The 15,300-nt window shown below is 52.9% G+C and overlaps 1 protein-coding gene across 4 annotated transcripts in view; it reads left to right on the top strand.

Annotated features, from left to right (window-relative positions):
- MLPH (melanophilin) overlaps nucleotides 1-15,300 on the top strand; it is a 45,076-nt gene that overhangs the window by 3,882 nt on the left and 25,894 nt on the right. For 3 of the 4 annotated variants that reach the window (XM_037009706.2, XM_037009708.2, XM_037009705.2), the window contains one exon: nucleotides 2,758-2,890. In XM_037009706.2, the coding sequence (XP_036865601.2) occupies nucleotides 2,781-2,890 (110 nt within the window). In that variant the 5' untranslated portion in view covers nucleotides 2,758-2,780. Of the gene's footprint in view, nucleotides 1-907; nucleotides 1,329-2,757; nucleotides 2,891-15,300 lie in introns of those variants that run through there. The other variant, XM_037009707.2, reaches the window with a different exon arrangement.

Raw genomic sequence — 15,300 nt, 5'->3', positions numbered from 1 at the left:
CATGCTTCTGCTGGGCCTCATGCCAGGCAGCCAGGCGGCCAGCAGGATCTCCTCCCCTCTCCATCCTGGCAGGAGCCCCCTCCCCAGAGAGGCCACAATCCTCCAGGGCCCTGAGTGCACCCAATCCTGGACCTCAGTTACCTTGCTTCTGAGCTGGGAAACCAAGTAGCTCTATGAGAAAGAAGAAACAGGCTTGGAAGGCGCGAGGGGAGCCGGCGTCCTGTGTGCAAAGGCGCAGCCTCCAGGCGCGGCTCTCCCGCCCTAATGGCCTCCCCACCCATCACTGACCGAGCCCTGAGGTGGCTGGGCCTGCAGGGTTAGATCAGGTGACTCCTCGCCTCTTGTTCTGTGCTCCTCCTGAGCACCTCAGGATTTAAGTTCCCTGCAAAGGAGGCCTGGAGTTGCGAGCTCCCCGTTAGGAGAGGAGGGGAATGGGGGGCACTCGGCTGACAGGCACTATGCTTTCATCTGTCCTGAGAACAGAACTCCAGTGAATGTGCTACTCGTGATGCAATGTGTTTTTTTTCAAAAATAGTAAAAAATGAAGATTAAAATTCATAGACCCCAGTCATCCATCAAAAAAGAACGTTCTGTTCTGATTTTTTTTAAACCAGAAACTATGTGCCCTAGAGGAACATCAAGAAAGAGTTTTGTTTTAATGTTTTCTTGTCCAAAATCTAAATTCAACTGTAAATGAAAGCAGTTTGAATTATTCTGGCCCCTCAGGGCCACCCCTTAATGTGTCAGGCACAGTCCACATTCTGTTTGAGGGGGAAATATTGAGGGTTTTCTGCAAAAAGGTATTAAAAAATTATTTTTCATCGATTTTAGGTGACAGCGATGGGACTTCTGTGAAAATTTGCATTTTAAATGGCATCTGGGTTCTGCCCAGAAAATGTCCCTTTTCATAATGAGCAAAATGGAAGTACAGTTCTAGCACAGATGTTAACATTTCCACGGTGAACATGTTTGAATGGTCCGCAGACTGAGAGAGGTGCTCCCCAGAATCCAGAAGCAGGTGGAGGCTTTCAGCCGCTGGGGACAATCCCAGTGAGAGCAGCCAGATTGGACCCCGTGCCTGCTGGGCCTGAGAGGCTGAGTTTCATCCTCAGTGACGACATGTTGAGGTCACACAGTGGTTCTCAAACTCCCCGTACCCACAGCAGAACCGATCCTGCAAACCGCATCTTGCCCAGAGCCTCACCCGCAGACGCGCCTGGGGCGAGGGTTCCTGGGAAACTGGGAGCACTCCGTGTGCCAGGGAAAGACCAAGTGGCCGTCCTCACGGAGTCAGTGATGACTAATGTGACAGCAGCAGCTGCTAGGAGGTGTGAACAAGAGTCTGAGGGGGGCGAGCGGGGTGAGCGGGCCGCCCCCTCAGGGAGGTGGGTGGAGCTCTGCACACCCCCTCGCTCCAGGGGCTCTCATTCAGAGCGGATCGCTCCCTGTGGGCAGCGCCCCAGTTGTATATCCCCAGTAACAGCAGCATCAGCCTGAGCTGTCGGGCCGGTGTCCTTTCTCAGTAGGAAAAACCAGCAGGAGGGTCCGCCCTCCTTCTCTGCCCAGCCATGCCCGTGGCTGGCCCTGTCCTGTCACCAGAGCTTTGCTGCTCAGGGGTCGGAGGACCAGCTGCACCGGCCAGCTCCAGTGTGGCCGCGGACTGCCTGGGGATCTTGTTAGGTCTGCATTTCTGACAAGCTCCCAGGAGATACCGCGGGTCCACCCACATGCTCTGAATGGCACACAGGTTCTAAGGTTCTGCTTATCTTGGTTTTGGACACTGGGCTTTTCCTTCTGCTGCCCTGACTGGGATCTGGTTTATGTCTTCAAATAGGGCATAAAATGGTCTGAAGTTGGCCTTCCTGGTCAGCGGGGTACCTAACACAGGACATCACACAGTGGGGAGCAGTTCAGACAAATCGGGATTTCGGAGGGTGAGGCCTGGCCGTTGGGACTGGTCACGCTCTGGGCGGCCCTAATGCACCCCAGGCTTGAGAGCTCCCACAACTGGCTTCCCTAGGGAAACAGCTGGCCTTGCTGACCCTGCTGCCCGGAGGTCAGGTTCTCCCCTCTCCTCCCAGCGGGGCCGTGAGTAAATGTTCCCTCCCCAAACACCCTGACCCCGTAGGCATCAGGCTGGTGTGACCTCTCACCCTCCTGAGCCTCCCTCCAGCCTGGAGGACGCTGAAACCTCCAAGGGAGGGGGTGTCCCCAACTATTCCTGCCTGGTGAGCCGTCCTCCAGGCAGTCCCACCCCACATTCTCAGAAAGGCCACCCTAGAAGGCCACACAGGATGCAGGGCCATGCCACAGCCTGCCCGTGAGTCTGAGGTGGGGTTGCCTCCTTCCCTGGCGCTCCCCCCGCCGGTTCTTAAGCAGGGAGCCCACCAAGGAGCCAGCTCCTCTGCGTGTCCCCGGGAGCACGCTGCTGGGGTGCCCTTGGCAGGGCCGGGCTCTCAGACAGGGCGAGGAGCATGCCGCTTGCTAGCCACCAATGCTACTTGGCGATGGACAGAATTTAAGGGACCCATGACTAGTGTGAGTTCCAGAGGGTGGAAATGGATCCCTTTCAAATTTAGGGTGTGGTGATCTTATACATAGGATCACTTAATTTAAACTACACCCATTTCCACACAAACACTTGCCTGGTTCAGAAAGTCTTTAGCCAGTCCAGACCGCCTGGGAAGCGATGCTTTCTGTGCGCCTCTTCCTTGGTGAACTGCCGCCATCTCAGGTACCAATCCTGTGGGATTGCAGGTGAACCCTGACAAGCAGCAGAGATGGGGAAAAAGCTGGATCTTTCCAAGCTCACAGATGAAGAGGCCAAGCACGTCTGGGAGGTGGTTCAACGGGACTTCGTCCTGAGGAGGAAAGAAGAGGAACGGCTAGAGTGAGTGTGGGGCTGAGCCCTCGGGGTCCCCCGGCATCCTCTGGCGGGGCGTCGGCTATGCGCGTGGGTTCCAGGGGGGCCCCGGGTCTGACTTTCCGGCCTGAGGCGCAGGCGCTCCCTGAAGAGTTTCATTTCTATTGATCCAACTTCCAGGTGACGTGACTCCTAAACTGTGATGCTCAGACCACAGTATTGGAAGAACAAAAGAGTGAATGGTGACCAACAGGGGCAGTCCCCGTGCAGTTCAGAAACACCCAGAATGTTGGGATGAATGTGTTTAGGACAAAGGCTGACTTTCTGGCTCTTTCCAGTAATGACAGGGACCCTGTCACCTGGGATGGCCCTGCCCCCATGCACCCTCTCTCCAGGACTGAGCAAAAGCACACTGTTACTGTTTGCTCCTCCCTCCACCTAGAGTACTGTGCCCCCAAAACCTCTAATGCCTGGTTGTCCACCAGCCCCTTTTTCACTCTTGGGGTGACTTTTGTGGATGGGCAGGCCTGTTGAGAAGCTGACTCCAGTGCGGGAAGCAGCCCAGCGCGTGCCTGAGAGTGCTCCCAGCTGAGGGGGCCGGGGAGGCAGTGGGTGCAGGTCATGGGGGGCCCGGCAACCTCTGCAGGACAGGGACCTGTCTCTGAGTCGCTGCAGCCTTCAAGCAGGAGAGCGAGACAGCTTCTGAGTTACAAGCTGGGGGGCACTGGCAAGGGCAAGATGTACACTGCAGGCACAGCCGGCCAGTGTGCCCAAGTGGAGGCGGGGTTGAGAGTCTGGGAGGGGTCAGCGCTACTCCAAGGTCATGCCCTGAGGACCTGGGAGGATGGAGCCACCACCACGTCACCGGGGAGGTTTGGGCGAAACCAGGAAATGGTGCAGACATGTTGACGTGAGGTTGCCCATTAGACTCCGAGCGGGCAGGTGGACACCCACCCTCTGGGCTGCAGCTCAGAAGATTTTGCCGTAGTGTTATTACTCCCCCTGGGCTGCTGTGATGGCTGCATGTTTAGTGGCTTAAACACCCAAATCTGTCGCTCACAGTCTGGAGGTCAGAGGTCCTAAAGTCAGGGTGTCCACAGGGCTGTGCTCCTTCTAGAAGCTCTCGGGAAGAATCTGTTCCCCGCCCTTTTCAGCTGCTGGAGGCAGCCTGCATCCCTGGCCCCTGGCCCTTCTTCCTCCTTCAGAGCCACTGGGGAACATCTTCCACGCGTTCTGCTCTCACCGTCCACACCCCTGCCCTGCTTTCCCTTATAAGGGCCTGTGATGGCCTTGGGCCCTCCCACATAAGGCCCTCAGCACATTTGCAAAGTCCCTTTTGCCCTGTGCAGTGACCCATTGACAGGTTTGGGAAGTAGAGAGCATCGCTCCGCTGACCCCAGTATTTAATGCCCCAGACTGGAGAGGGCCACTGCCGGAGGGACACGGATAGAGAGCGACCAGCCCCAAGGACAAGGAAGGAGCCATGGGAGGGCGTCCACCCGTCTGCACCAGGGCCACCAGTGAAACCAGGGCCTCCAGTGTGGTGAGGAGGGGTCAGGGCAGCACCCCTCCGGCTGCCTGGGTGTCCTCTCCCACCTCTGCTCTGCCTGTGGCCCAGGGCACCCATGGGTTTTTGTCATGAAGCCGCTTTCAGCCGCGGCCTCTGGGGGCTGCCAGCCCCTACTGTACCCACACGGGTCCCCGAGACGGGAGGCCTCGACTGACTGCCACATACCCAGCAGTGGCCACGGCTGCCTGCCCTACCCTCGGTCGCTGCTCTCTCTGCCCCTGAACCCCCTTCTCCGAGTTCTCCAAGTCCCCCCTATTCCCCACCACTTTCTTCCTGTGAAAACACCATTGTTCTCTTCTTTTGCGCTTGTCAGCCCCTCCCTCCATCCAGCTTAGCTGAAGTGGGTTTAGCAGAAATCGCTGTGTTTCTTGCACATGGTCGCTCTTCTGACATCCCTCATTCCTGGTTCGTATACTCCTTTGGCCATTTCATGTTGCAAAGAGGAGATGTGCCCAGTGAACCCGCAAGTGCTGTGGGGGAAGGGGCTGTGTCGAGGACATGTGTCTTGCTGTGGGTGAACTTCAAGCACTGGAATATGGCAGATGCTGTGTGAGACACCCCTCCCCATGCCACGTCTGCTGTCTGGTGCTGGGCTGGCTGGGATCCTTCCGTGGGGGCAGCCCCTCCCTGGCGGTGCGAGGGAGGGTGGGAAATGGAGGCTTTGCTCAGAGGGGCCCCTCTGTCTTTGATGCCCCTGCAGCATTGACTTGGAGCGTCCTGCAGGCTGGAAAGATTGGGAGGCACCTCTAGGGCCCCCACTGGGCCAGGATGATGGTGCTGGTGGGGAGCGAGGTGGGAAGGGAGCCAGGAGTGGCATGAGCCGGGGGTGGGGGGAGCCTCTGGGGAAAGCACCCAGCTACTTAGAGCCAGAATGGCACCCTGGGACACCTTGAGGTGTTACTGCCTGTGTGCTCATTACTTTCTCTTCCCTCTTTGGGATTTAGTTCTCTTGGAGAGCATCAGCCACTCTGTGCGCCAGGGCAGCAGCAGGGGGACCTGTGCCGGCACCCAGGACCATGTGCGAGCAGTCCTGGGTGGGCATGAAGGTGGTGGGGGTCTGTAAAGCAAAGCCACCCTGGGAGGCCCCAGAGCAGAGAGCAGAGGGCAGAGGGCAGGGCTTTCCCTCTTTAGAACTGCATCTCCCCAGAGCCGGGCAGCCCCAGGCTAGCGAAGCCTTTGGTTAAATGGGGCCATCACTCCCATAGGGCTTGCGAGCAGGTCCCCTTCCATGTGGCTGTGATGCCCACAGGCAGAGGCCAGCTGGCACCTGCTGGGCATACTGGGGGCATCGCTGGAGCCCTGGCTCTCACCCACATTGTGCACAAGGCTCCCCCACCTGTCAGCACTCTGACAAGGCTGAGGCACCCTTCAGATGGATGGTGCCCCTGCAGGGCACTTCATTACACTCCCTCCATCATTCAAATCCTGTGTAAGTCCTCAAGAAATAAGGCTTTGTGAAGAGGAAGGAAAAGTCAGAGCCTGGGTCCAGGTGACCAGGGGCTGTCTGGGAAGAGGCTTCCCTATGTCTGAGGGGTTCAGATGACATTACCCCCAAGCATCCCAGCTCCCCACTAATGTGCCCTGGGCCCTGTGGCTGGGCCATCTCCTGCCGGCTGCACCCCTGCCCTCCCCCTGCATTCCCTCCCACACCCCAGCCCCTTAACCCCCACCCATGGGGAGCAGGTGTGCAGGGCTCCCCACGTCCATCCACCTAAATGTACACATACATATTTAAGAATTTCTTCCAGTGTAAACCGCAGGAAAATGCCCAGTGTGGCCCCAGGCCACTAGCGTCCTCCTGGTCCCTGACTTCCTAGGCCTGTGGCTCACGGCCCCTGTGGTGGCTTGGGAGGCCCTTCCCTGCACTCTCAGGCTGCCCCTCAGTGCAGCGCCCTGCCAGCTCCCCACCCCCTGCATTTCCCTCACCTCCTCCAGCGGCACTGCCCTTCCCCGTGGCCCCCTGCTCCCTCACCTAGCGCAGAAGACCCCCCAGGCGTGGCCCCCTCCCAGACTCCGCCTTACCTGTGTGCATGCCCACACTTCCTGCCCCCTCCTGGTCCTGGCCTGTGGCCGAGACCCTTCCCTCTGTGCTCCCAGCTCCAGGGCCATGTGGCTGCCTCAGAAATTCCCTCTCCCCTCTGACTTCTACTTGGTATGTCTGTGGGATTATCACCATATTAAAGCCAAAACTAACAGAGTAACAACAAAGCCCAGAAAGCCCTTCCTTTGTCCCTATCACCCTGTATTCCTGCTAAATGCCAGTGTATTTTGCTCCCTCCCTTTGAGAGGGCGACCCACCCCCAGGCCTGCACTTCCCATGTCCACCTCCGGTTACCCTGGACTCTCCGGCAGCAGCTCCAAGGAGCCCACCAGGAGCCCCTTCCCAGCCCCTGTCTCTCCTGGTCCTGGACGCCGCCGTCCTCACTGACCCTCAGTGAGTCTGGGTTCGCCCGTGGTGTTCCTTCTCGCACACCCTCCGGACTGCTCTGGGGTTACTTTAAGGGCTCCTCTTTCTCCTCCTGGCCCATTAATGGAGGAATAAATTGCCAAAGATTTACCTTCCCGTGCAGTTTGGTCTGGAGGCTTCCACGGCCCAAGGAACAAAGAATTTTTCCTGCATTTAAGCTGCTTCATACTAGAAAGATGAAGCAGTTTATCCGAACCCCGATGCCCCATATTGACAAGGATACAGAAAGAAAGAAAAACACAGCCCAGTTAAAACACTATTTGCCTCAGTCTTTGCTGCCCACTACTCACATGTGATTGTTTAACAAATACAATATATTATTCATTTCCTCCATCTCCTTAGCCACATTACAATTTTGCAATAGCCACAAATGTGGGTAGTGGCTACCGTAAAGGACAGGCAGGCATGGAACATCCCCATCATCACAGAAAGCTGTATGCGGAGCACCGGCTAGGGAGACAAAGCTTACGATTATCTTAGTACTCCAGAAAAGTGCTCGGTAATGTCCTATTGCTGATAATGTTTCAAACTAAAAAAATATAAATAAAAGAATACTTTTTTAATTTGATAAAAGTATTCCTCAACCCCAAAAAAAAGCCATCATTCTATATTAATGTTAGAAACAAGAAAAGGTTTTTATTATCATTGCCAATTTAGCATGTTCTTGAAATGCTGGCCAGTGTAATTAGAGAAGGCTGCAAAATAAATTGCATGGACAAGGAAATCTAAACTAGTATCTGCAGATGATGAAGACCCCAAGAGAAAATCAGTATCCCCTTTTTTAGACATCAAAAATAACCAACTGAATATATAGAAAAAAATCCTATTCATAATAACAACTAGGTACCTAGAAATATATATATATATATATATATGTATATATATATAACAAATGTGCAAGAGCCGTATGAAGGATGGTACAAAACATCATTGAATGACGTACTTTAAATAACAAAACTTTAAATAAATAGCAAGGGATACCATATACTCAGATGGCATGAACATCTTACTTCAAAAATGTCAGCTCCTAAAGATTTAATGAACTGCAATCCCAGTCAGATTCCCAAGGCATTTTTGTTGAACACAAGAAAATTGTAAGAAAAAACAAAGATGTAGTATAAAGTAATTTGAATAAAAATAATAAGACCTTGTTGCATAAGATAATAAAAAGTATTTTACTACTATAATTATTAAAGCAATGTGGTCCTTTACAGATGCAAACAATCAAACAAGACAGAAAGTCCTAAAATACAGCAAAGTATATATAACAAATTTTAGTACATAAAGGTGGCATTTGGTTTCAGTAGGAAAGGGACACATTAGTTATAGCTTAGTGTTAGGACCAGTTGGCAATAGGCAGGGGGGAGGTTTAACCTTAGTTACATTTTTAATTGATATATTTAAAATGTAAAAGATGTAACTATAAAAATTACTACAAGACAATATAGATAAATATGTATATAATCTTGGAATGGAAAAAACATGTGTATGACAATATACAAAGAAATCACAATGGAAAGTACAGATAAGTATTGGCTAAATAAATATGCACATATGAATTCAAAAAGAAAATTTTTAATATTGTACTTAAATGGCAAGGATGCATACCCTTGATATATAAATAGCTTCTTAAAATTGAAAGATACATTTTTCAAATTATAAAAACACAAAAATTCCAGTGTTTAACTAGGAAAAGAATAGGAACAGGAAATTAGCCAAATAAGAAATGCACATAACCAATAAACATGAAACAATAAATGAAAGGACAATAATAGAAATGAAAACTTAAAGAAAAATACATCATTTTTCACATATTTCCAAAGACTAATGAGAATCCCAATATTCAGCCTGGTTTAACTTTAAGGGTGCAGGGAAATCCACAGCTGAAGAGGGGGATTAATTAGTTTCACCTTTGCAGAGGTCTGTCAGGTGTAACACAGAAAAAGCCTTAACCGTGTGCTCACCCTTTGAACCAGCAAACTGCCAAAAGTCCTCCTAAGGAAAGAGTCAGAGAGGATGTTCCTCACAGCAAGGATTACAAGAGTGAATAACTAGAAAGACACTGATGTCCAAAATGACAAGAGCCAGTGTCCAAAATTTGGTTAAATACGAAATGTAACAGTGAGTTGAGCAATGGATTACCCAGCACCCATTGAAAATAATGCTGTAGCAATGCATTTTCATCCACAATTCCTAAGATGCTAAATGGAAAAGCAGATTATAAAAATAGATGGTTTTATCCCATTTCACTTTTTGAAAAATACGCAGAAAAGTCTAATTACAATAACAGAGGCTCGGCACTCCTTGAACCCTCTCTCGTGTGGTCCGCCACACTCATGTCTGGGGTTTGGCCCCTTCTTTGTTTCTTTGCTGATCTTCCTCGACTCCTTTAATATTCACTTTGGGAGGGTCCAGGGCCTCCGCCTCAGCCCTCTTCTGTCCTCTGTGCACACACCCCCCGTGGGTGACCTCAGCCAGCACCGTAGCTCTAAATGCACTCCTGAACAGGAACGGTGGAAATGTTCTCTGTCTGCACTACCCAGAAGGGCAGCCGATGGCCACCCGTAGCCACCGGGCACTTGAGAGGTGGCTCATACAACTGGGGAACCAATTTCTTCATTGTATCTGATTTCAATTAACTGAAATAGCCTCCTGTGCCTAGTGGCTACTGTATTGGATGGTGCAGGTCTAGACAGTGAGCCCCAGATTTACGCCTTCAGCCAAGAACTTTCCTCTGAACTTCAGACTCATGTGGACAAGTGCCTGCTCAGCTCCTTGGCCAGGAGGTGTCATCAGCTTGCTACCCAGTGTATCTGCCGCAGCAGCCTTGACCCCTCCTCCCTCCTCCCCTCTTCTCCATCTCAGTCAAGTTCCCATGGATCACGGTTGTCTCCCCTCCTTCCCTCTCTCCCACATTTCATACATGAACAAGCTCCTTTGGCCCAACCATCAAAATAAAATCCCAAATCCACCCTCTGCTCACCCTCCCAGCTAATGCCACATCAGCGGCTGCAGGACAGGCTCGTCTCCCACCGCCCTCCTGCCCTGTCGTCTCTTCCACCCATGGCCCCAGGCATTCCTTCTTCCAGGTCTCCCTATGCTCCTCCTTCCCATCATTCAAGTCCCTGCTCAGATCAGATGCCGTCTCCTCAGAGAAGCCTCCCTGGATTGCCCTTTCTAAACTAGCCTCTGCCCCTGCCAACACCACCTCTTTCTGCTTAGCCTGCTTGCTCTCTCTGTACAGTGCTGACTGCTCATCAGACATCCTATGAGTCACGTACTTACTGAGCATCTGCCCCCTGCCCATCTCTAACCCTGTGAGGGCTCTGCTCTCTGTGCTGCTATGTCACTACACACAGGCCAGTACCTGACCGGGGGAAGGCAGCAGGCTTTGGGTGCTGACTACCTGGGGCTTTGTCTGTGTCACCTCATCTAATCTTCAGACGACCTTGCAATAGAGCTCCTATTGTTATCGTCCCCATTTACAGGTGAGCGCACAGGATGCCCCTGGTTCCCCAGCTATGCAGAACACCCAGTGACTCTTAGCCGTGGCACTATCTGGGGGAGGGGGGGTCTTGTATTCTGTGTAATTGCCCCTTTCTAAGTGTCCCTCTATAAATTCATGTTACTTGGGTATTAGGACGGTTTTTAAGTACAGAACAGATAACCACATGTTATTTGTAATGTCACCCAAGCACACCACGGAGGGAACATCCAGTTCACAGCCCCAGCTTTTAACTCCCTCCCTCTTGGGAAGATCCCAGACCCCTATGGACACCCACTCCCCCACCCCACAGACCTGCACACAGAGTGGAAAAAAAGCCATCCCTGTGGGTCTGGACTCCGGGCCCATGGCCGATTGTGTATGCCATGTACCGTGCTGTCTGCCATGCTCAGTGGAGTCCTTCCCCTCACTGGTTCCTGAGTTTATTGAGGTGGCCTCTCAATCCTGTTTCTGTAGAAATTATTGGGTATTCCTAAAACCCAGGGAGAATGAGACTGCAGAGCCAGGGTGAGTGACTCATGCCCCCGACCCCGTGAGGACAGAAGCTTCCCGAGCTTGAATGCCCTGTTGTTAGAGGGCACAGCCCCAAAATCAAATATTAGGCCTGCGAACCTTCCCCAGAAGGGCAAACAGGCAGTGAGGTGGATTTGCCATCTCCGCAAACAGACCAGGTGACGTATGAAAGCTCTCAGTGCGACACAGGCAAACTGTGGCTCGCTTTACCAGTAATAGGAATAAGGAATTTGAAGTCACCCTTAGCTGGGCCCTGGCCCCACAGACAGATGACTCCAGGGCTGAAGAAACGGGCTGAAACAGGAAGCCAGCTGCCTGCCAGGGCCCGGAGAGTAACTTTGGTCTCAGATCACTTAGGGGGTCCCCGAGAGACTCGCGGCGGCCGTGACTCATCAGCACGCACTTCCTCTCTCGTGTTTGTCCTCCTGGGGTCGTTCTCCAGGACCTCAGCGGGCTGCAGGGAGCCGCTGCTGCTGTCCTTGTGTCTCTGGGTATTGTTCCTACGACCCGCAGAATCGCACTTGGTCAGCACTGCCGCGTCCGTCCTCCTTCACCAATTACCTCTGGCGCTTATGGGTAGCTTGGGTGCCACGCTTTTAATAATTTGTCCCTTACCTCTGTGACCCCGATCCCCTCACACTCCCACTCCCCACCCTTAGGGCCATACTTGGGATTCATTCTTTGGTCCCCTGGAACCCAACTTCAAGGTGTTTTCTCAGGAAGGGCCTCAGGGGTGGATTTGATCCTTGGGAGTCTCTTGGCTGGAAGAAAACTCAGAATGCTGGCAGAGTGACACCACCCCCGTCGCGATCCTCCCGATCTGTGTGCTGGGTTGTATGGCAGATGGGCATGGAGGCTGCAGTGGGAGTAAGCTGACTAGCTGCCTGGACACGGGGAGGTGATCTGGCTCATCGGGCTCGGCCCAGCCAGCCCGCAGGGGGCCTGAGGATGGGAAGGAGGAGGCCGCAGGGCGGCAGGAGCCAGCGGGATTCGCTGCGAGAGACGCCCCACCCGCCCCTGCTGGCTCCGAGGGTGGAGGAAGGGGCCGTGAGCCTGTGGCCACATGTGCCTCCAGAGCTGGAGAGGGCCTGGGAACAGAACCCCCCAGAGCCTCCAGGAAGGACCACAGCCCTGCCAACACCTTGATTTTTGCCCGTGTCAGACTTCTGAACTCCAGAACCATTAGATAATAGATGGGTGTTGTTTGAAGCCATTACATTGGTGGAAATTTTTATAGCAGCAAAGGGAACCTGCCCGTTGCTTCTATCTCCCCGCCCTGCAGAGAAGCCACATGCCAGCCTGACCTGGGACCCATTAGAGGGAGCCTGCCGGCTCTGCCCCTGCTGCCCGTGTCTGCCCCTGCTGCCCGCGGCTGTCCTTCATCCCCGTGACCCACAGCTTTGTCGGTCTGTGTGCCTATTGGCCAGACGTCCAGCAAGCCCTCCTGACCTGCAGACCCAGCTCCTTTGCTTCCTGCTTGGGAGGGTTTTCATGTGTCCTTACGGTGACGCAGCTTCTGTGGCATGGTCCGAACTCACCCAGCCAAGCTGTGCAAAGAAAAGTGGCTCCTTTGTGATCTGTGTGATCCTATCCCGGAGTCCCCGGCCCTCCAGCAGCTAGAACGCCTACACTTGCCGGTCTCTGACCCCCAGCTCTGCTCACTCACACATCTCTCTTAGGCTTCCTAGTGACAGACTTGAGGGGTCTTGCCTTGAGCCGCCGCCCACAGGCTTCTTGCTGGTCTGTGATGCGGGGTGGAAGGTCAGGTCTGCTTCCAGGACGGGGACCAGCACTTGTGTGCGAATGGTCCTGGTCGGCGTTGGGAGCGACTGGCACCTGCCATGAGACCCCTGGACCCAGCCATCTGCCCCCTGCTGTGGCCTCTTTGTACCCACCCCAGGACTCTGCCAGCCCCTGGACCCCCAGCATCTCATGCCACCCTGTGAGGCACAGTCTAAGGGTTACCCAATGCAAGCAGCAGCAAGCCCAAGCCTGGCCCCCCGACCCTTCCTCATGCTGCTGGGCCTTGGGGCTGTAGCAGGTGTGCCCAGAGGATGCATCACCAACCCCTCGTGTCCTGAGCTCTCCCCACCCACACATCTCCACCACGCTTCCCCCTGGGCCCACCCCAGGAGGGGAGGCACAAGGACACGAGGCCGCCAGCTGCACCCCTGCCTCCAGCACCCTGCTCCTTCAATCCTTCCATGCCCTTCAGCACCGGCAGGGGACATCCACTTCCCTTCCTGTTTGGAAGGGCTTTTTCCTGCCCAGATCCGCCTTCTCCCTGGAGGGCAGAAGGGTCTCCCCTCCGCTCTGCTCAGTCACGAGTCAGGGCCAGCTGGAAGCTGGGAGGACAGCAGTGTGGGATTGTGGCTCCGGGACACCCCTCCATGGCCTTTCTGCTCCAGCCGTGCCTGAGTCCAGCTCAGCAGCCCTTCCCCTGCACGGGGAGAGCAAACAGCTTCAAGAGCCGAGGTCCTCAGGTGTTTTGGCCTCAGGGTTCCTTTGCTCCCTTAAATTGTTGAGAGCCCCTAAGACCTCTGTTCATCCGGGTCATGTATCAGTGTCTACCCTACCAAAATTAAAACTGGGCCTTTAAAAAAATATTCATTTGTTTGTTTAAAAATCACAACACTGAGCCCCTTATCTGTTAGCATAAATAACATGTTTATGAAAAATAACTTTTTTCCAAAACGGAAACATTAGTGAAAGAGTGGCATTGTGCTGTATGTTTGTAAATCCCTCCCGGGTCTGGCAGAACAGGAGACGGTTGAATTCTCGTGCGTGCTTCTGCATTCAGTGTGCTGTCGTATGTTGTGTCAGCTGACGTATTTGGAGGAAATCTAGCCTCACAGATACGTAGTTGGAAAAGGGACATGTAGCCTTTTCAGGTAACTATGGACGTGATGTTTTGACACTACATGAAAATCCAACAACCGGTAGTTTTCGTGGAGGGAGTCACCTGTGGAATCTGAAACCATGTCTTTTCCTCCCATTACATTAAAACCCATTGGTCGGTCTTGCACCTGGAAACAGATCTTATATCCGTGTGCAGCTTTGTAGCACCATGCGGCCTTACCCAACGTTGACACATTTCGTTATATAATGAAAAAAATCACATTGTCACTACCACCAGGGATCTCATCAGAAACCTCTAAGTGATAAAAGCTGTCAAGTTCATGGTGGCAGATATAAATTTTCCAGAATTCTTAATTGTGCTTGAAAGCATGAATTTTGTCAATGGCAACAAATGCTGTCACTTGTTTTATTGAAGCCACAGGCTCACTTTGTTTATTTTTGAGAAAATGTCTGGAAAACACCTAAGTCAGAATAGTGGATTTCTCCACTGTTCTTTCAAATAAAAATGATGCTTCATGAAAAAAGTTTCTAATTTGGCTGGAACTCCAGCAATTGCCTATTCCTTTCACCAAGGCATCTCAGGTGCTGCCGTGTGTGGCAGAAATGCTTTCTGTGTGTGCTTCTCGTGCCATCACACAGAGGGTTAACATACTCAAGGGTCAAGGTTTAATAGGATAAAGAACTTTCACTGCTTCCCCGAGGCCAAACCTTCAAGGGACGCTTCATCGAAGGCATGCCGTCCAGCGTGGTTTGAGCCTCTCCCTCGATCCGAGCCACGGCCCTAGCAGTCTGTCCCACCACAGCTTTTGCATCTCCCTGTGTGAGTGTCAAGAGAGAAAAAGACAAAGACATCTTAGTATTATTACGAATGTAGTTTGGAGCTTGTGGACCCTCTTAAGGGGTCCTGGGAAGCTGCAGAGGTCCCAGAACCACACCTTGAGAACCACCACTCTAAATCACCGGGCTAATACCCTACAGTGGAAATTCTGTCCATTTTCTTCCCCACCGTCAGTTTCACTCCTTTTCATCTTCGTCTTTAGCCAGCTCCTCTCCAGCTCAGTGAGCATCACCTGTGGACTTCCCCTCTCAGCCCGGTTTCTTCTTCACCTCCTCCTCCTCCCTCTTAATCCCATTCGGCACACCAAGCAGACTTGTTGCAAGTCTTCTTCTGTAGCTGATAGTAGATCACATCTGGCTGTCCTTTATTCCTGAAGGTGGCTGTAACTTGCAGCTGCATGTTGGGTTTTTGCCTGCTGAGTCTCCTGCAGTGGAGTGGCATCTGGTCACCCAGTGTTTGCGCTAGGCAGGGTGTACGGACTGCTCTTGTCCCGCTCACCTCCTCCCTGTCTGAAGCTCTAGGTCGAACTGATATGCCCCGCGGCCAGCAGGCATCGTCTGGCGTGACTGGCAGACCAGCATGGGGCCTCCCTCCCCCACTTCCTGTGCCCCAGCTATGAAGAAGGGTCATGTTGGAGGACATCTGAAGCAGAGTATAATCATCCTTTATCCCCACATCCCGCTCT

This window comes from Manis javanica, chromosome 12 (genome assembly GCF_040802235.1).
Source record: "Manis javanica isolate MJ-LG chromosome 12, MJ_LKY, whole genome shotgun sequence".
Lineage (NCBI taxonomy): Eukaryota > Metazoa > Chordata > Mammalia > Pholidota > Manidae > Manis > Manis javanica.
This window is presented reverse-complemented; position numbering and strand designations above follow the sequence as displayed.